The sequence below is a fragment of the Pyrenophora tritici-repentis genome, chromosome 10 (assembly GCF_003171515.1).
Source record: "Pyrenophora tritici-repentis strain M4 chromosome 10, whole genome shotgun sequence".
NCBI classification, from domain to species: Eukaryota; Fungi; Ascomycota; class Dothideomycetes; order Pleosporales; family Pleosporaceae; genus Pyrenophora; species Pyrenophora tritici-repentis.
In genome coordinates, this window is record NC_089399.1 from 2250478 (window position 1) to 2269876 (window position 19399).

The 19399-nt window shown below is 50.9% G+C and overlaps 9 protein-coding genes across 9 annotated transcripts; 5 read left to right on the forward strand and 4 right to left on the reverse strand.

Moving 5' to 3' along the window:
• Positions 1–1716: 1716 nt before the first annotated feature.
• Positions 1717–3411, forward strand: PtrM4_046860 (uncharacterized protein; the record flags this gene model as incomplete). The annotated part of the gene is made up of 1 exon (XM_066104695.1): positions 1717–3411. One exon carries the CDS (start codon positions 1717–1719, stop codon positions 3409–3411), a length of 1695 nt encoding a protein of 564 aa, XP_065959259.1.
• Positions 3412–3715: 304 nt separating this feature from the next.
• Positions 3716–4690, reverse strand: PtrM4_046870 (DDE-3 multi-domain protein; the record flags this gene model as incomplete). The annotated part of the gene is made up of 1 exon (XM_066104696.1): positions 3716–4690. The coding sequence occupies one exon, from the start codon at positions 4688–4690 to the stop codon at positions 3716–3718; it is 975 nt and encodes a 324-aa protein (XP_065959260.1).
• A 347-nt stretch (positions 4691–5037) lies between these two features.
• On the forward strand, positions 5038–6005 carry PtrM4_046880 (CaiD, Enoyl-CoA hydratase-carnithine racemase; the record flags this gene model as incomplete). The annotated part of the gene is made up of 2 exons (XM_001936527.2): positions 5038–5363; positions 5435–6005. The coding sequence occupies 2 exons, from the start codon at positions 5038–5040 to the stop codon at positions 6003–6005; spliced, it is 897 nt and encodes a 298-aa protein (XP_001936562.2).
• A 91-nt stretch (positions 6006–6096) lies between these two features.
• Positions 6097–7711, reverse strand: PtrM4_046890 (uncharacterized protein; the record flags this gene model as incomplete). The annotated part of the gene is made up of 3 exons (XM_066104697.1): positions 6097–6381; positions 6434–6516; positions 7147–7711. 3 exons carry the CDS (start codon positions 7709–7711, stop codon positions 6097–6099), a joined length of 933 nt encoding a protein of 310 aa, XP_065959261.1.
• Positions 7712–9061: 1350 nt separating this feature from the next.
• PtrM4_046900 (uncharacterized protein) lies at positions 9062–9644 on the forward strand (the record flags this gene model as incomplete). The annotated part of the gene is made up of 4 exons (XM_001936529.1): positions 9062–9111; positions 9171–9364; positions 9444–9496; positions 9549–9644. 4 exons carry the CDS (start codon positions 9062–9064, stop codon positions 9642–9644), a joined length of 393 nt encoding a protein of 130 aa, XP_001936564.1.
• Positions 9645–12132: 2488 nt separating this feature from the next.
• Positions 12133–13090, reverse strand: PtrM4_046910 (lactamase; the record flags this gene model as incomplete). Its single annotated transcript, XM_066104698.1, has 4 exons — positions 12133–12136; positions 12204–12888; positions 12939–12951; positions 13007–13090. 4 exons carry the CDS (start codon positions 13088–13090, stop codon positions 12133–12135), a joined length of 786 nt encoding a protein of 261 aa, XP_065959262.1.
• Positions 13091–13493: 403 nt separating this feature from the next.
• Positions 13494–14164, forward strand: PtrM4_046920 (uncharacterized protein; the record flags this gene model as incomplete). Its single annotated transcript, XM_066104699.1, has 3 exons — positions 13494–13652; positions 13703–13868; positions 13941–14164. 3 exons carry the CDS (start codon positions 13494–13496, stop codon positions 14162–14164), a joined length of 549 nt encoding a protein of 182 aa, XP_065959263.1.
• A 322-nt stretch (positions 14165–14486) lies between these two features.
• Positions 14487–16344, reverse strand: PtrM4_046930 (CRAL-TRIO multi-domain protein; the record flags this gene model as incomplete). The annotated part of the gene is made up of 4 exons (XM_001936533.1): positions 14487–15497; positions 15550–15915; positions 15968–16109; positions 16172–16344. The coding sequence occupies 4 exons, from the start codon at positions 16342–16344 to the stop codon at positions 14487–14489; spliced, it is 1692 nt and encodes a 563-aa protein (XP_001936568.1).
• Positions 16345–17281: 937 nt separating this feature from the next.
• Positions 17282–19140, forward strand: PtrM4_046940 (YccV multi-domain protein; the record flags this gene model as incomplete). Its single annotated transcript, XM_066104700.1, has 2 exons — positions 17282–18906; positions 18969–19140. 2 exons carry the CDS (start codon positions 17282–17284, stop codon positions 19138–19140), a joined length of 1797 nt encoding a protein of 598 aa, XP_065959264.1.
• Between the last annotated feature and the right edge of the window lie 259 nt (positions 19141–19399).

Below are 19399 nucleotides of genomic sequence, written 5' to 3' on the forward strand. Positions count from 1 at the left end.
AATAGCATATCCTCGGGTTCCTTGTCCTGGTCGCGACGGATGGTGGATCAGGTTCCCGGCAGCGAATGTACGAGAAGCGAAACCCACTCAAGGGCAAGCGATTTCTCCAACCTCGCTGGCATCATGCTTGCAAACAGCTAATATCAGATCGTGCGCTAGCCATGGAAGGGGCGAAGTGCGTACACTACCGTCTAGATTAAGTGAGTGCCGTGCAAATCATTCGGAGCCTTACCCCATGATCTAAAAAACACGATTGGTCACCCGCTAAAAGCAATCTTGGGGGAGCTACTGGATGACGTGCAGGGTCCACGATCAACGAGGACCTCTGAACATCAAAATTCCCCGTGCGCCGATCCAACCAGCCACTATGGGTGACATGGTGCATAATTTTGGCTCCAGGAGTAGCGCCCAGACTCTCAATGCGTCAGGGGTCATTGGACAGAGTTTTGCATCGCAACCGTGCGCCGAACCTCCAACGCCGGGGTCGAGCTTTGTATGCCGTACCGGTACGGATAGATGAGGCTAAGAGAGCGGGCGAATGTAGTAACCTTCTGGAAGGTGTGTAGGTTCGGTGTGTAGGTTTGAGCCTTTCTACGGCGGGTAAAGCTAATTTCAAGATGTCAACACGGGCCCTAAGCAAGCTCGAGAGTCGCATCTACCACAAGTCTGTGGTGCACATAGTCCATGACGAGATGCGAGATAAGGCATCAAGCGGTCTAAGGCTGGCCAACTCATCGCCAACCTACATAAAATCGAGATGGCGTCAAGACTATCGAAATGGCGGGTGTTGGTGGCGGCAGTACCGTAAGCTCAATGGCAATGTTAAATGTACGAAAGTGTCGATCTATCGTGTTCTAGGTGTTGAGCTGGCACTGCCGAACCCCTAAACTTGCAACAATACCGAGCTCAATCGTACTGCGACTGCACAGTACGACACGTGATACGAACTTTGGTGCGGGCCTAGTCCGCGAGGCCAAAGGATAGACGAAAGTGTGGTTGGTGATTGATAGCGAGTGAAACCAGAAGGCATAATTCGTGTGACAGGTGACAATGGATGACATGACCCTGCGAAGGTACACGGAAGTCTATTCCCGCCCGTACGCATGAGTGCGCTAGATTGACGTTTCGGTGTTGTTTCTTCCATCCCGGTTGCATATCTCGAGGGCTTGGGGACCGGCGCAAAACGACCAATCTTTCTATCTCTGGTTGTAGCGCATCAAGACGACTATGTAATGTCTTGGCTAAAATGCTTGGCTGCGGGGGTACAATATGATGATGTGGAGGTATGGAGTAGGGCGAGCAATTGTGAGATCTGTTGAGTGAGATTCAATGTCAGAAGGTGCTTGTTAAGAAGTACTGCTCTCATTGAATACGACGCCACATTGTTCTAAACATGTGTATAGCTGGTACAATGTGCAATGGCTGTCTGAGAAGCTGTCTGATCATCGGATTGTCAGGTCGAAGTCGGGTTTTCGGTTCAACTTTGTCCGGGGACTGGCTCGGCTATTGTGGTTTTCGAAATACCTTGAGCCGCCTGGATCTGGTTAGCTTGGTGCCCAAGAACATCAACTCCCATAGTAATTTGTTAGTAAATTAATGCAGCAGCCGTTTCCCACCTCCAGAAGCCCATGAAGCTAGTCCTGTACTCTAAATCGTTCGTGTATAGCGTTTTGTTTGTGTGGAGCTTGTTGCGAGCTCAATCTAGCTGCTGTTGGGATGCCGCCCAAGCGCCAGCGTAAGCCGAAGCAGCCATTCGATCAAGGCGTTAACCCGTCCTCCCAGAAGCGTAGAGCGCCAGCAACTAGACAAAATCCTACCCATTTAACGCCTAAACGTGTCCGCCGTGAGGCGCTGCCGTCGCCTCCAGCGACTGCCCCGCCGCGCCGTCAAAGCCCGTTGTCCGAGCCTGAGCTGCAAGCCACCCAAACAGCTGCCTCCGCGCAAGCTGAAGATATCGTTGGCGAGGATGAGGATACTTTCGAGGATGGAGATGGCGATCCGCTGCCTGAGGATGAGGATGAGATCGCTGCTAAGGGCGCTGCCGGTAGTGTTGAGGATGAGGGAGAGCCAGCGTACCGACGTCAAGAAGGCACTCCATGGCTGCCTCGCTCATCGCAAGCGCTAGAGGATGAGGTTAATCCTGTACTGCGCGTTAGGTGGAGGGCTTGCCTTGGTGGTGATATGGAGAAACACTTTATTCCTGAAGCTGCCGATAGCGAGCACGGCGTACGGCTGTACTCGCTGCATTTCGACGACCTATGGCAGTGGGTAGATGACGTTGTTGCAGAATTACGGCCAAAAAGAGCGAAGATCTCATCTGTTTGCACTGTTGTTTACCCAGCTAAGCAGGCCAAACGCGAGCGCGCGATAAAGCGATTGCGGCGAGGTGTTGATGCAACGTGGAATAGCTTTCAGCGCCTTGTTGTAGAGGTTGATAACTATGTCAGCGAGCCAGTAAACGTCGATTTCGAGCTCATCTTGGCTGAAATTCCAGGGGAGCAGCAGCCGTTGCCAACGGTTGTCGACGGTCCTCGTCGACGCACCGCAACGGTGATTCAAGAGGAGGGGCTTGCTGGTGTAATAGCAGCTGAACAAGCAGGTAGCGGGCATGCTATTGCTATCCGGGATAGATGGCGCTGTACAGATACCCATTGCGAGAACTATCCTTATTGCTGCTGGATGGCGCCAACAGCGAGGCAGCCAGCGCGCTTCGAAGATCACCTCTTTGTCAACGGCAACATTATCTCCATGTGGGCAAGAGCAATTACAGCGAGAAGGGCAACGTACGATGAGCCATCTGATGATGTACGGCTTGCAATTTTGAGAGCAAAGGACCTGCGGGTGCATGAGAAAACGCGCAAGTTGCGGGCGGCTGGAGATGGCGACGATGATATCAAAAGCTTAACAAAACTGCTCATCGTTGGACAGCTTGAGCGGATGAACAGGCAACCTCAACAGGAGTCTAACTTGCAGGCAGCTGCACCAACGATAACAAGAGCTGAGGTATCTAGTGCATCTCAGTGGGCGCCTATCCGATATGATCATGAGCAGGAGATTAACGAGCATACTAGTAATTTCTTTAACTACCTTAAGTTAAAATTTCCTACAGTTGGAGAGGACATTAACGAGCTTTATAAGACTCTTGTTATTGACGGAGCTATGGATATCAACCTCTTGATGCAGCCATCTGGTGATATCTTGAAGTTGTGGACGCAGCATTTCAAGCAGCCTCCTGGCTGGTTTTTCACGCTACAAAACACTGCAAAAGAATGGCAAGCTGGGTACCAGGGTCTCACAGATCGTAACTGGAGACGAGTCGAACGTTGTAAGAAAAGAGAAGAGATTGCGCGCAAGAAATTGGTGGTTGAACCGTCTAGCAGTGTTGTGGAGGATGATGGCGAGAATGCTTGAAGCTTAGTGGCCTGAGCGTTTTTGGTGACAGCGGCCCGTGCCCGCTATAGTGTTGAGGTTTTTCAGGCGTTTCAAATGCGCTGCAACAATAGTCTATTTGGATAGCCCTATGTACAACACTACAACGTTATGCGATTATAACAGGTTAACTTCCTAAGATAGTTCTATATGTATAGAAATAGCTCTTATTTTTTTAGAATTATTAAATCGCTTTTGTGGGTTGCGCATTAAGGTGTAATCGTTCGCATTTGTATGGTATCATCTACCTATAGAAACGTACTGTGGCATCCATTTAAAAGCACAATTAATAGGGATAGCCACACCTATGGAACCAGCTTCTGCAGTTAATATTACAGCACACCAGCTGCGCTGCATACTCAAGAAAGACCCCAAAGTCAATGAAGTTCTCCGCTTGCGCTGAATTCCTTTTCATCCACCCCTTGAGCTGCTTAAAGCTCTTCTCGATGGGGTTGAAATCTGGTGAGTATGGCGGCAGATACTCAAGGAGTACTCCAGCACTTTGGCAAAGCACCCGTACACGCTCTGATCGATGGATGGAGGCGTTATCAAGCACGATTACTGAGGCTGGCCCTGGGTGAGGATTGCAGAACGGCAGCACTTGAAACTCTAAGAAGTCTTCTAGGATCTCAGATGTAATCGCGCCTTGAAAGATCTTATAGCTTATGTAGCCATCTATCGTCATGGCTGGCAGCAGCGACCACCGTTCTGATCGCCTGAAGCTGTGTGATAGCTCCACCGGCTCCCCGATTGGAGACCAGCCATACTTGCGGTCGCCCGTACGCTCATTGCAGGCGCTCTCGTCCAACGCAACGATCTGCTCCGCCTTATAGTGTTGCGCCATCCTGGCAAGATAGAGGCGGCGGAGTGGCTCACTCTGCTCCTTTGCCCGCTTTGTTGCAAGCTTGCGAGACCATCTCATCTTCTCTAGCTCTCGGTAAACGCTCGCAAGGCTTATCCTAACGTCGTACTCGTCGTACAAGAAGTCCCTCATCTCATCCATGTATGCGCCCGGTGAGCCATTGAGGTATGCCTGAAGGCCTTCGCGCTGAGCTTGCCGGAGTATAGATGGCCGCCCAAGTCGAACGCAGCGCGGCGGATAAGGCACGCCCCAAAACTCTAAGCTCAACCTCAGCTTTGCTACTGTGTTACGGCTCGCACCTGTAGCTCTAGAGATGGCTCGATCACTTTCGCAGGCAGCAATTCGGTCGAGGATAGCCTGGAGAACAGCGGGCTGCAAGCGGTGGCCGGTGCCTGGCATCGCGATGAGATGGGCTCGAGAAAATTGCAACACCAAAAACGCGAGTCAGTAGAGGCGATCGCAGCAAACAATGAACTTCAAATACGTTGTGGGTGTTAGAAAGCGTGGCTGCATCGATTTACTAACAAATTACTATAGGAGTTGATGTTCTTGGCCACCAAGCCAACCAGATCCAGGTGGCTCAAGGTATTTCGAGAAACACCCATAACGTCGCGTAGAGTAGGTATGGCGACTCCAGCGTCCACCTGACCGTGACAAAACATACAGAACACAACCGTAAGTGAGGTTAGGAAAGAAGAGCGAAAATAGAGTGGTAGGAACAAGACATGGCCGCTGGAGTCGCTAGAATGTTGCTCCTAGGCCCAACACACCGCCGCATCTTCGGCCACGCCCTCCAGGCGCGCACCTATGCAACCGCATCTGCGCCTGCGATCAGCGTCACAAATGTGCCGGCGCCGCACTGCGGAAGCATACGGATCCTTTCCTTGAACAGGCCAGCAGCACGGAATGCGATATCCCGACAATTGCTTGCCGAGCTAAGCCACCAGGTCAACAGCATTCTCGATGAAGGAGACAATGGGTCGACGAGGGCGTTGATATTGGCGAGTGAGGTGGATTCGAGTTTCTGCGCAGGCGCAGATTTGAAGGAGAGAGCGACGTTCACGCCAGAAGAGTGGGTGCACCACCACCTGCACCTTCCAAATTACCAATTCGGGGGAAAGAGCGACTAACAAGCGACTGCAGCACGGCAAACTTCCTCTCTTCGTTACGAGGCACGTTTGCATCCATTTCCCAGCTTCCCATTCCCACCATATCTGCTCTCGCAGCTCCGGCCTTCGGTGGTGGCCTTGAACTAGCCCTTACGACGCATCTGCGCATCTTCGCCTCGTCCACTACCGTCGCCCTTCCCGAAACACGACTTGCAATTCTTCCTGGCGCAGGAGGAACATATCGTCTGCCTGCCCTGATTGGTCTCGCTCGCGCAAGAGACTTGATCCTCACAGGTCGACGCGTGGCTGCGCCAGAGGCTTACTTCCTCGGCTTGTGCGACCGCTTGGTCGAGATAACCGCCGATGATGCAAAGCAGGAAGGCGCGCCGCGGAAGAAGGTGCTGGACGAGGCGATAAGGTTAGCAAGAGAGATATGCGAAGGTGGTCCGATAGCTATCAAGGCTGCGCTGGCGGCCGTGGAGGGGTGCGCATTGGGAGAGCAGGCGGAGAACGCTGCATACGATATTGTAGTCAAGACCAAGGATCGGGATGAGGCATTACTTGCTTTTAGAGAGAAGCGAAAACCTGTCTTCAAAGGAGAGTAATGGAAGATAGGACTGGTAGTGCCGGATGAGATTCTAGCTAAGCGAGATGCTGTGCTATAGACATGGTCATATGATACATGACTGATGTTCCCTACATCTTACTCTTGATATCCTCCAACAACTTGCTCAGCTCTTCATGTTCCATCTTCTTTGTCGGCCAATCGATGCCCAGTCCTTCCTCCTTATTCGGTTTCGGGATCAAGTGGAAATGCACATGGTCCACTTCCTGATGTGCGATCCTGCCATTGTTCTGTAGGATGTTGTAGTCCTCGAGGTTTTGGGCCATGGCGATGCGCTTTGTAACGGATAGGACTTCGGCGAGCTGGTCATCAGGTATGTCGTGGAGCTTCGCACCGTGAAATTTGGGGATGATGAGCTAGCCACCATCAGCTTGGATATAAAGCTGGACATCAAACAGGACTACGCACAGAGTGTCCCTTGCTCAATGGTCCGATATCAAGGAACGCAAGCGTCTTCATGCTCTCGTAGATCTTCATCGAGGGGATGTCCCCTACACCAACTTGTCAGTAGGCCGTGTTGCGTAGGCCGTATTCGGCTAGTCAAAGTACAACTTGCCCTTGATGATCTTGCAGAAAATGCACGTAGAGGCCATTGCAGTACTCGTCGATGGGGATGGTGGTTGGCTGAATGGTACTTTGGTTCGGGGACCTCGGAAGTAAAGAAGATGACGCAGCACGAAGCTTCAGGACAAGGTGGGGTCGACCAACGGAATGTGGGGTAGCTGTCTGCACGAACCGCAATATGCCATTGGAGACTATCACACGCCATCAAGCCATCAACATCAGCTTTCACACACAATCAATCATGGCATTCAAGTCCAACTACTCCCAGGTCCCTAACAAAGAAAGAAACATATCTTAACCCCTCCACTCCCCCTTTCTCCAGCGACTGCCTCATACCGTTTCAATCACCTCATGTCACGTAACAAATAGAGTCGTAGGCTAGAGACAGATGTTTGACTGCTTTGGTTTACTAGAAGATGCGATCATTAGTTTATATTCAAAGCGAAGAAGAGACAAACAAAAGTTGTGACTCACCCTGAGTGGGCATCCAGCAGCTGAGGCGCCCAAATCTCCAACAATGCCAGCCGCACATGCAGCGTAACTAGCCAAAATCTCACCCTGTCTGGCATTTAGGGCTTTCAAAGCAATATGTGCTGCTACGACACACTTGCTTCCATTTCCCAGGGCTTGACCAACAGCAGCAGCAACACATGTGTAGCAGTTTCCAGGATGGGGAGCGTCCTTGCAACCCTGAATAAAATTAACCTTTTGCTGATTGATCTGCCGCTCTTTAGACTTGAGATCCCTGTCGATTGCGGCATCGATGGCCGTGCTTCGGCGTTCAAGCGCAGTCTCGCGGCGCTGGACGGCGGCAACGGGGATGTTTTCGAGGCTTTTGAGAAGGGCGGCTTCGTCGAGCTGACCGGTGCAATGGATACCAGGGAAGATTTTCAGGAGCTTGCTCTCAATGTAGTCGCAGGAGTCATGCTTCTTGGCAGTTGTGTTCCACCCGGTGGACGACAGTTTGCAGTCGATGCCGGGCATCTGGGCTTGCATCATGGGCCACGCTGTTTCCCACAGTGAACCAGTATGGGATGAAACCGTTGCAGAGAGGGCGGCGTTGGCGGCTTGAGCACCAAGTGCAAGGCCCAAGGTAACAGTGAGGAGTTGGATGCAGACCATGATGGTGGTAGAGGATGGTAGTAAAGCGAAAAGATTTGGGTAGTAAGTGAAGAAGTGCGCTGCAGATAGAGCTTGAAAGTGTTGATGATGGGTGTTAAAGAGATATGTCGTCTAGTACTTATATGCATTCCTTCTCATCCCCAAGTCGAACACAGATGAGGTAACAGGCTAATTCCATCATGTTTTCGGCACTTTGACTTGTCACTTGGATATCAGAACCACCGAACATGGACAGTATTGCGAGGTCAAATGCCTATCATCGCCTGATAGAGGGAGGTAACAGGGAGGAGAAATAGGATACAGAGTCTCCCAACAACGGTTAATAGTATAGGGACGAGAAAATCTCCGAGTCTTTCCTTCTTCTAAGCAACTGTAACCTGAACATGGACAGTATGGCGAGAATGAATGTTTCAGATAAGTCTATCATATCCTAATACAGTGGGGGCACATGGAACAGAATCAAGATACGAAGTCCTTTAGCTACGGTTCTATTATGGGTACGAGAAAATCTCCGAGTCTATCCTTCTGACAGATAACTGTGACCAAAATATGGACAGTATAGCGAGAATAGATGTCGTAACAAAGTCTATCATCTCCTGATAGGGTGAGAGAACATGGAAGAGAAACAGGTGATAGTCTCAAAGCTACGGTTGATGTTGGAGATACGAGAAGTTCCCCGCATCTGTTCTTCTTCCAAGTAGCTGAAACAGAGAGATGGATAGTATTCCGAGAGCAAACGTCTCACGGGGTGCTGCACCGATGTAATCACACAAATCAAAACAAAAACTACGGAGACATTACTATCATGTTTGTCCAACGAAGCTATCCGTTTCATGGGTGTATTGTCACTCTTCCCCTGCATAAGGTAGAGGTCGAAATGAACTAAGCCCCTCATCTCCTGATACAGAGAGGGGTAGTATATGATGAACCAGTTCCACGGATTTTATTGTAAGAGAAAACAACAACAAAGGTAACTGTGGCGGGTGTAAACTGACTATTTATGGTAGGACCCACAATACGGTCCACCTGAATACCACAACCCTTGCCACGAGATACAGACGCAGACTTCTGTCTCGCGGAATAACCTTTGATGCTACGAAGGTGGCTTCATCACCACCAGCTCATGGCAAGATCTACAACGCTACAAGCCTATAGTAGTGAAAATATGCGAAGGAGCAAGCTTGTCTCGCTGCCACCTTGGCCATCGTGAAGAGAACAAGAATGGAGATAAAAGGACCACGGTTTCCCAGCTGTGAAACCCATCATCACACACACTTCACTCTCACACTTCCACATCGCTTATTCACTCAATCTTCAAGCTTTTCAGCTCAAACACCACCCATCTTCATCATGCAATTCTCCACTGTTACCATCGCTCTCGCTGCGGCGTCCCTTTTCAAGTACAGTCCACTCTCCTCTTGACGAAAAGACGTTCCATTCTAACCCGCCTGTGTTGTAGCCTGGGAACAGCAGCTGCTCTGCCCTTTGAGGCCGAGGTAGCAGTTTCGGGCTCAGAGATTGCCAACGAGCCCCGTTCGCTTACTAAGCGCGCCCGGTACACTCACTGCGCCTGCCAAGTCGGTGGACACACTGGTATCGACTCTGACGCCACAGCCCGCGTGGTGGGCTTCAACAAGGACCGCTGGGAATTGGGTTAGTTCTTCCCCCACAGCTTCGGATGATGATGATGATGATGATGATGATGATTGAGGTGGGGGCTTACAATCGGTAGATATCGTCGAGACTCCACGATTCAAATATGGCGCTCATTTCACCGGCTTCTATGTAGGTGCCCCCCCTGTCTATACGTTTAGCGCGTGACTCACCTTGGTTGTAGGCATATGCCAAAAAGGGCTTTGTTGATGGAACGGCCTTTTACAACGAGTGCTTGCAGAACGGTGCCGGTGACTCCACCTGCTTCGGTCGCCAGTAGGCTTGATATGGGTCTAGTGGCCAAAGATTGGCCAAGGAGGTTTGGGTTTCTAGCTGTGGGGGTGTTGTACAAGGGTGCTCTTATCAATATCTCTCACCTGATTACAATACTATTTTGTTCTTTTTCTTGACACCGGTCTTCTTTCCACTGTTTGATTCGTCTGAATGCCCTGTAATTTCATGATCAATGACAGAAGTAATCTATAGCAAACATTGATCTTCATTTCACGTCCGTAATCTCTCCTAGAGCATATGGCTAGTTCACGCTAGACTAGTTGCTACGAACTTTCGAAACCCGTGGGGCCCGAATATCCTTCTATACATATCGTAATCCAGCCAAGACGGCTTATAGTACTGTAATCGGCCCTTCCAAACTAGATAGATAGAGGTTATCTATAGTGTACAGACTTTGATCTTCCAAACTTCGCCTTCTTCAGGCAATTCCATTGCCCAGTTTATGCTGTCGTCACATCCCGCAGTTACTAGCAAGTGTAGCGAAAGTCATTTTAGTTCAGTACTAAATCCTATCTAGACAGATTCGTGTTAGTCAGATAACAAGAATCCAAGTCTTATTGACCTCGTGAACGGGCCGGGTTACTACCAGCTTGGCTCATAGCTTATGCCAACCGCAAGTACAGAAGAAAACAGTAGTACAATCACATCTCGCGCAATAAGCAACGGCCCGCCAATTCAAACAGTTTTATTCAGTCCAGAAATCAAGCGCAAGTCCGAGAGCACAGGGGCGTTTGGAATGGTAGTTGTAACAGTGGCAAACTATTCGTGCTGTACGCAAGGCAACAACTCCGAGAAGACATGCAAGCGGTCCCAACCACGCAATAGGCGCTATCCAGACCAGGAATTAACATAGAGAGATCTATAAACTACATTTTCAAGCTACAAGCCAGACGACTCTTCGACCACGAATGAACTACGTCAACATACCCTTTCAACCCCTTCCAGATGCGGTATTTCCGGGGGCCTCTTCGGGTCGACTGTGCCATAGTAGATACGACTCAGCCTCCCACAGTAGATATGACTCAGCCTCGTTGGGGTCGACTATACCATACAAAATAGGGTTTAATATATAAGGCTGCTCCCTACTCGTGGCTTCTACCTCAAGGCTGTTACACTAGACTTGGGTAAAAGGGTTAGTGCTTACACTCAGCTACTTATCTGGTATCGCGGCAGATACGTAGGATTGTCGTACGACTGACAGCCTTGAGGTTATAGATAGGAAAGTCGACAGACCTACTCTTCTTGGTTGTGCGCCCTTTGGCTTTGATGTGTATGGTTTCTTTGTGTGAGTGTGGAGGGAGATCGACATATTGACTCAGGATATTGCAGAGTGGTGCTTGGGTTGTAACGGATTGGCTGGCTACACCACACACACACCTCTTTGTATTTTCTGTATCGTACAGGATAGCCGTGACAGCACTCGTATGAGAGCATGAAACTATTTAGGCTATCCTGACTGTGTTATTCCGTCCGAGTTCGACAGCAGAACACCAAAGGATCACCCAGGATCAGCCGGGACCACGTAAGTAAGCCCAAGTGCCGTGAAACCATATGGTCCATCCCGTACGAACGAACGCCGTGCGCCCTTCCACAAGCATCAAGGTCCACCAAGTGTGTGATCACCACTGCTCCGGGTAGCGCGAACGACGGGTGCGGGTGTAAGCCGGCACCATTTACGGTAGTTAGTTGTCTAATTTCACATCTCATCTCGGTTTAGCTTGCGGTAAATTGGGGACGGATGCTATTCTTGTAACAACAACTATGACGACTGTGCCGTCATCCTGGGCGAACGGTATTGGGCATAGAGATGGCACGTGGAGATGTTCTGCTGCAGCGAGGTAAGCACTACGTACCGGTACGTAGGTAGAATACGAGCGCCACCCACTATGGCTCACCTGATAATCACGTCGCCTCCTTGCGAGGAAGTTGCATGCGAGGAAAGCTTCAGCATGATGTGTGCGATAGATAATGAGGAATATCAGCGATACAGCAAGAGAATATAGTAGTGGAGTGAGTAGTGGGGATAGCGGAGTGCGAGAAGCCTACCACCACTACCGTTAATGTAAGCCAGCAGGCACCTAAGAAAAGGTTGCAGTTGCCTGCATCAGCCGAATGATGCGTGCGTTGCAAAAAGAAACCCGAACCCCACATCGATCGGGACCCGACAAACAAAAGTGCAAAAAAAAGATCAGACGACTCTGAAACAGAGCCATTGGATAGAGCGGTTGCGACATTGACAAGATTCGAACTTGCGAGGCCGAAGCCATTAGATGACATGAATGTGATAATTCAAGTCTAACCCATTAACCACTCTGGCACAATGTCAGATAATTGGATGAAAGACATATGTTTTACATTAAATATATAGTTGATTTAAGATTGTTCGTGCAAGAGGATTTCGGACCGCACCATAAAACAGACTATGTGGGGCAACATCAGATGTTGTAGCGCTAATTTCATTACGTCATTCCAACTCAACTAAAGACTAGCCTTACCAGCACCACCACCACCACCACCACCCAAATCACCCTGCGGTTGCTCAAACCTCCCCTCTCGCTTCAATTTCTCTAAAATCTGGCGAATCCCCCTCTCCGCCGGCTCCCAGAGATTCTCAGGATAATCCTTGTAAATGACTTTAACAATATCCATTGACCCCATCTCAACTCCTTCGTTCGCTGCCAGTACATCTAGAACCTGCTGTTCGCGCTGATTCCTATGCGTAATGTACTCTGCAATCTTGGCTGGACCGTCTGGAATGACGGGTCCATGACCTGGATACGCGCGCCCTTTGAATTGCGAAGACATGGCGTCTAGACTCTTCATGTAGGCGGTCAGGTCCTCGAAGACGGCTGTGCCTTGTCCGAGCACGTTGTCGGCAGTGAACATTGCGTCTTCTTCTTCTAGCACAAAGGCCATGTGGTCGGTTGTGTGGCCGGGGCAGTGGAACGCGCGCAATGTCGCGCCTTGGGTTTCAAACTTCTGCCCGTCGGTTATGGGGTGCCAGGCGCCATGGGGTTCGTTTTTGTAGACTTGCGTGTCGGGCGAGTGGGAGAGCAGATCGGAAACACCGCCGATGTGGTCGGGATGCCAGTGCGTGAGGAGGAGCTTGTCGATGGTGATGTTTTCGGTGGAAAGGAGGGTCTTGATTGAGGCTATCCATTGGGGTTTGCCCTCGCCGCTGTCGATGAGGAGGCGGGATAGTCCGCGGCCGACGATGTATGTGTTTGTGCCTAGGTTGTTTTAATCCATGTTGATTTGTGAGAGATGGCGAGACGTAAACCTTGTAGCGTGAACTTGGAGTTTTTGTTAGGAGACGGGCTGTGTTCAATCGGCGACGATGACGCTTACCTTGCTCGGATTGCCACCAAGCACTCTTATTACCCGATCGCTCAGTTTCTCAATCTCAGGGAGTGGTACCAAAGCCTCTACCATATTTGCATATAGTCGACGTGAAGTAAAAGTCGATAAAAGCTTGAGGTTTGGTAATCGAGGGCGCATGATGACTGCTACTTAGGTTGCAGCTCGTCCAAGTTACCGAGGCATGTGCTTATCGATAACTCGACAAGTGGGATGCGATTTAATCGGACTGTGACTGTTCAGGAACGCCTTGCGACAATAAATTCACGAACAGACGACATGGCTCTAGTCGAAGGTGACGACGAGATACCGTAAGTTGCCAGAATAACCCTTCTTGGAAAATACTAAATCTCAAAGACAGCTTTCTGGTGACGCCCTAGCCGCGCTGAAAGAGTTTTACGGCGAGCGAGATGCACGACAAAAGCAGTTTGAAGAGCTAAAAGGCAAAGCCGAGGATGACTTTGAAGGGAAACTCTCAATGGATGCGTTTACAGAAGACTGGAATGCAAGCCAATTCTGGTACAGTGATGAGACGGCTACGGTACTTGCACGACAGCTATTGGATGGCGCAACGGATGAAACATGTATAGCGGTGGTGTCTGCGCCGAGTGCGTTTATCCAACTCAAGAACCTGCTTGTAAGTAAGTAGTACGGGGAAGTGGTAACATGGCATACTAAACGAGTCAGAATTCTGGCGAGGTCAAGTGCCGGCCACAGATCAAGTTGCTGGAGTTTGACGACCGTTTTGCTGTCTTCAAGGAATTTGTCCGGTACGACTTTGAGAAGGCAATTCAACTACCGGCTGAAATGAAGGGTGCATTCGACGTCATTATTTGCGATCCGCCATTCCTTAGTCAGGATTGTCAAACGAAGGGCATGTTACAGTCAACCGTGGATATCGAAGAAGTATGCTAATTATGCACAGCTGCTCTGACCGTAAGGTGGCTAGCCAAATCATGGACGCAGGACTCTCTACGCCTAGTTGTGTGCACCGGAGAGCGTATGGAGAGCCTGATCACTGACAAGCTTTATGGAAAGGCCGGTGCAAAGACTACAGACTATGAAATCAAGCATGCTAAAGGACTGAGCAATGAGTTCAGATGTTATGCCAACTTTGAGTGTGCGGCATGGAAGTGGACAAAGTCATGACCCAGAGGTGACACTGAGAAGGGGAGAGGCTCGGGAAAAGTAGATGAATTAGACTCGAATTGAAATCAAGTCAATCAACTGTATTCACAGCGGAAGACGTTTGGGCCATTCAGCTTGAACTTCTTCCTGATGCGAACTGCGGCGTATGTGGGGCAGTGATGTAGCAAGGCAGCAAAGCATCATTAATTCTGCACCCAGCATTTCTATTATTATCTCTCTTGCAACATCATAGTTGGGCAAAAGCTAGGTATGTAGTCAATATCGTGGTATCAAAGATTATCTCTACTTTCCAACCGAAGATCCAATCGGTACATGGCCTACCTCAACCGACTTTCTGCCCCCTAGTAGCCGTCTGCTCCCTCAAAAACGCTTCCATGTCCTTTGCACTCGTCGCATCGATCCTCCTATCCATCTCCTCCTCTTCGGGACTCTTTGCCTTCACGGGCTCTTGTATCGGCTCCTCCTTTTTACTTGCCCCAACCATGCCGGCAACGGCTTCGGCAGCAGAAGTAGCACTCGATGAGACTATGGCAGAAGCTGATGCAGCGGCTTGTTTAGCTTGGTCTAGGTAACCGGGGGCAGGGGGTTCTTCGCGATCGGGGAGCGGTACCTCTTTAGGGGCCTGGCCAACTGTATTGGGCTCCATGGTCATCGTCTTGTCTCCATGCCCATGGTCGACAACTGCTGCGTCTGGTGTCCCGTTTGCGAGCTGTCCTGAGGCGTGAGTCTGGTTTTGTTGCTCAAAATTTGCTTCGGATGTTCCCGCGCGGATAGGCATGCTCACCGAGACGGGTGGTGAGCTCGTCGAAGGGCGCGACTCGGTGTCGGAAGGTGGAGTGTCGATGTCTACGTCGTCGGTGTCGGGAGGGTGTGTAGCTGTTCCTACACTCGTGAGAGGGTCACCGATTTGGTCCATGGGCGTGGGTGGCATCGGCTCGGTTTGGTTGTAGCCCACGGGGTTCGGGATGGTGAAGATTAGCTTTCGCCTTTGAGCTCCGTTCTCACTACCAATGCCCCAGGCTTGCATTTCCCCATCAGGTCCTTGTTCCCATTTGAGTGGGCCAATCGGGAACGTCTTACGTCCGTTCTGGGTGTTGGGGTTCTCCCATTTGATCTGTGCTTCGATGGTTGGTTCAAGATTCGGCAACTGCCCCCACTCGAAATCGAGACCGCCACCATACTTCTTCGGGATGTTGTCGTGATCAATGTATGCAGACAGTGTCGAGTAGACGTTTTGCGGGGAGAGAATGAAGATCTTAGAGACAGTGATGGGATCAAACCAGCGTTTGACCCAGCCCCAGACAGTCGGGAAGAAGCTCGGTGCGCCGACGATCTATAACAAAGTCAGCACTTGCCCTTGTTCAGAAAATAAAGCAGCGACATACAAAAATACGGTCGAGCGTCTCGGGATAGTGTGCTGTGGCCAGAACCGATGCATCCTGCATGTGTCCCTTGAGGTTCCAGAACTGCTTCAAGCCCACACCGCTGATATCCACAATGTTGTTACTCTGCGAAACGGGAGTCTCTGGATAGCTGCGGGGAACCATGGAGCACAAGGGCGTGTAGAAGTTTGTGAGCGACTCATACAGGGCGAACAGACGAGTGTTCTTGTTTGCGACATTGGGGATCGTGGTCTTTGACTTTGCGAGTTGCTTTTCGTAGGCGGAAATGTTCTTGGAGTTGAGGGGAGCGACCTCGAACAAAAAGAGTGGAATTCCGCGTTTGTCGCGTCGGCCAAGCCATTGCGGGTACTACATAAGGCTGTCAGACAGGATGACAGCGCAAGGTTGTAGGGTTCTCTACCAAGCGGCGCGTTTGCTCATACTCTTCGATATCAATGGTGTTGAAGATTTCGTTTAGTTTATTCTCTTTCCGCCAATCTTCCGTGCCTTTGAACTGCCTAAAGGCGTCGCGAGGAACAAAACGACGTGCGCGCAGGTAGCGCCTGTAAGCAGTCAGTGCCTCGCTAATGTCGCATGTCGCAATAGAGATCGTGTTCGCGCTTACAGCATCGTCTCATCGTCATGACTAGCTTGCTTTCCGCCGCTTGCGGGAGTGTAGTAGCCTGCATCGCGGCATATGTTCTTGAACTCGACCAGCTGAGCCTGCTGATTCTCGGAAAGATGGGAGAGATGCCCCGCGGGATACTGCATCGATTCAACTCTGCTAAGGTCGGCCATGGTGGGCTATGTATGGGACGAGTAGAAACGGCGTAGGGAGACCAAAAAAGAAGGGAGAGGAGTGGTAATGGTGCAGTAGTTGGATAATCCACCCGATTCTAGGGCGCCATGTTGCCCTATGCGATGCGGCGGTGCGGCAAGCAGTGACATCAACTGTGGCTGCAGATCCGCGGGCCTGACGGAGCATGACCTTCGCGGAGCGGAGGACGAGGGCAGCGAGCGTCGGATCGGTTATGCGAGCTATCCGGACCAAATGTGGACCATCATCTAAAGATTTTTGCATGGTCTGGGGCTTGTATGGGCGGTTGGTGTACATTGCGTCTACCGCTTTGTTCGCACGAGGTCCGAATGTTCCTGGTCGGCGGACCGTCATATCCGCTCGATGCCGGCCTGGCCGAGCATGAGCGAGTCTGAAGCCGTATAGGCACATCGGCAAGTGGACTTATGAATGTGCAAACTGCCCCAACTTGATCACCGTCAGCTGGGTTTTGCCCGAGAAGCCAAGTCCAGCTGTGGATATTTCAAAGTCTACATACATTCCGACGACATGGTAGTCCGTATGTCTATGACCCAAGCCGCGATACGAACATGTTTAGTCCGATTCGATCGTGGTCGAGACAGGACCAGGGGTGGGTGTGTTAGTAAGCTAGGTAATGTTCCGTGCAGATGTACAAGCCTCGAGGTGCACTATCGCACCCCGAATGCCGAGGCCGGTTGATAAGCGAACGATGCGATCATCATCATCATTGGCTCAGACATTGACGCAATTCATCACGGGTAAAGGCACGGATTGAACCATGGCTAGCAGCCCTGACAACTGAGCCACCCGCCATCACCATCAAGGTAACAGGTAGCGCTGCTCGTCACGATAGCCATTTCCATATCCAAGGCCCGAAATATATCCACCGATCAAAGTTAAAGCAACCCTGGCGCGCCTATGATGCAGCGCCCCTCCTTCACAGCCCTCCCGACGGAGATTCTTGAAGCCATCTTCCTCAACCTCGACCCTCACTCGCTCGTATCCGTGTCGCAGACCAACAGGCTGATCAAGCGTCTCACGGCCGATGCGCCGATTGTGTGGCGCCACCTCTGCAAGACGCGCTTCAAAACATGGGATTCTCGCCACAACATCGCCGCCAAGTTCGCGGGTCCACTGTCGGATATCGACTGGCGGGCGCTGTATATCCGAAAGCACAAGATTGAGCGCCGTACACGCGACTTGCTGAATCACGTCGTGGCTACTGAACAAGAGCGCATACGGTATATCAACGATATAGCTGACTTTGGGTACGACGCGAAAGAGGTTTTACTGCGGGAATGCGCCTGTCCAGACGACGCCGAGGATGTGCTGGCGAGAAGGTACTATGCCAATGCCGTGTTGGAGCGCATACATCGAGAAGCCGCGATCAAGGTGTGGTCGAATTTAGGTGCCGGTAAAGATGTGCCGATAGAACGCGCGCTGGGCGCATACGATGTCTTCGCAAGAGTGGGAGAAGATGTGGACGTCGATGTTGTCGCCGACGATATCAGTGCACTTGCCAATGGATTGCTAGAAGAATACCCCCTCTTTCGTGACTGGAGTCCGCGGGTACAGGCTTCCACACTGGCCTCATATCTGCGTGAACGCGGCTTCAACGGCGTACCCGACCGGTCGTATCGTGCGCTGAAGAACTCATTCATTGGCCTCGTTTTGCGCTCTGCGGCTCACGAATCGCTTCCCCTCATTTCAGTTGCTATATACTGCGCCGTAGCCCGACTAGTTGGCCTTGATGCTCGCCCCTGTGGTTTCCTCTTCCACGTCTACACGCTCGTCTACGCACCCAAGAACTACAACCTCAACGGCGAATACAGACCGACTAGCTCCACGGAACGAGAGTACATGTACCTGGATCCATTCCGCTCCACGTCCGAGGTCCGCCAGGGTGATCTCCAGCGCACGCTGCGCGACATGGGCGTGCCCAGTAGTGAACACCGCAGTTTCCTCAGTGACACGACGACGCGGGAAATGGTGCTGCGTACAGCGCGCAACATTATGAATTCCGTCCAAATGATCCGCGATACGGAAGCTGGAATGGGCCGCATACAGGCTTCATGGATGAACTCATACCCCGACATGGACAACGCCTTTTACGCCACTATCTGGGCTATGCTGCTCCTCGGACCTACAGACGATACCTCGCACTTGGGTCACACGGCCACTCGCCGCCGTCAGTACCTACCCTACCTCCTCGAACACTTCCAAGTACATTACCCCTGGGACGTGACTCTGCTGGCCCGCTACGTCATCCCCATGTTCTACAACCAGCCCGAGGGCCACCGTTTGCTGCAGTTCGTACAGAGTATGCAGCAGGTGGATGCTATGCGCAAACCGGCGATTACGCGCTCTACGCGCACGAACAAAGTCACATTCAAGGTTGGTCAGTTGTTTACGCATAAGAGGTATAGGTACGAGGGCGTTATTACGGGTTGGGATGTTGCGTGTGATCAGAGTGAGGATTGGATCCAGAATATGCGGGTGGATAATTTGCCGGATGGGCGGAATCAGGCCTTCTATCATGTTTTGTAAGTTGCTTTCTATCCTGCATGATGGCTGGGTTCTTGGGGCTAACGAGATACTACTCCAGGGTTTGCGACAAGTCTGTCAGGTATGTCGCTGCGGAGAATATACAGCCAGTCAACGAGAACACGGGTCCATCGGAGGCGCTTTTGAAACTTGCGGGTCGCCACTTTAAGCGGTGGGATGAGGCGAGTCATTGTTTTGTGAGTAATGTGAGGGATGAGTATCCTCATGATTAGGTCTGGAATAGGGGTTGGAATGAATAGGAGCAAGGCGTTGGGGGGATTATGGTTTAGATGATTATATGGAAATCACCACTTTTTTTTTACTACGAAGCCTGTTGTTGGTCCTGTGTGTCTTGACTATCGGGAAATTCGGAGCTGATGGCTATTCTTGATGTGCTTCAGGGACATGTCGCTTGATAGATGTAAAGCTGTTGTATGATCCTGTAGTCCTTTACATATTCATCACCTACTCCCAGGCTACTCAACGCCAACC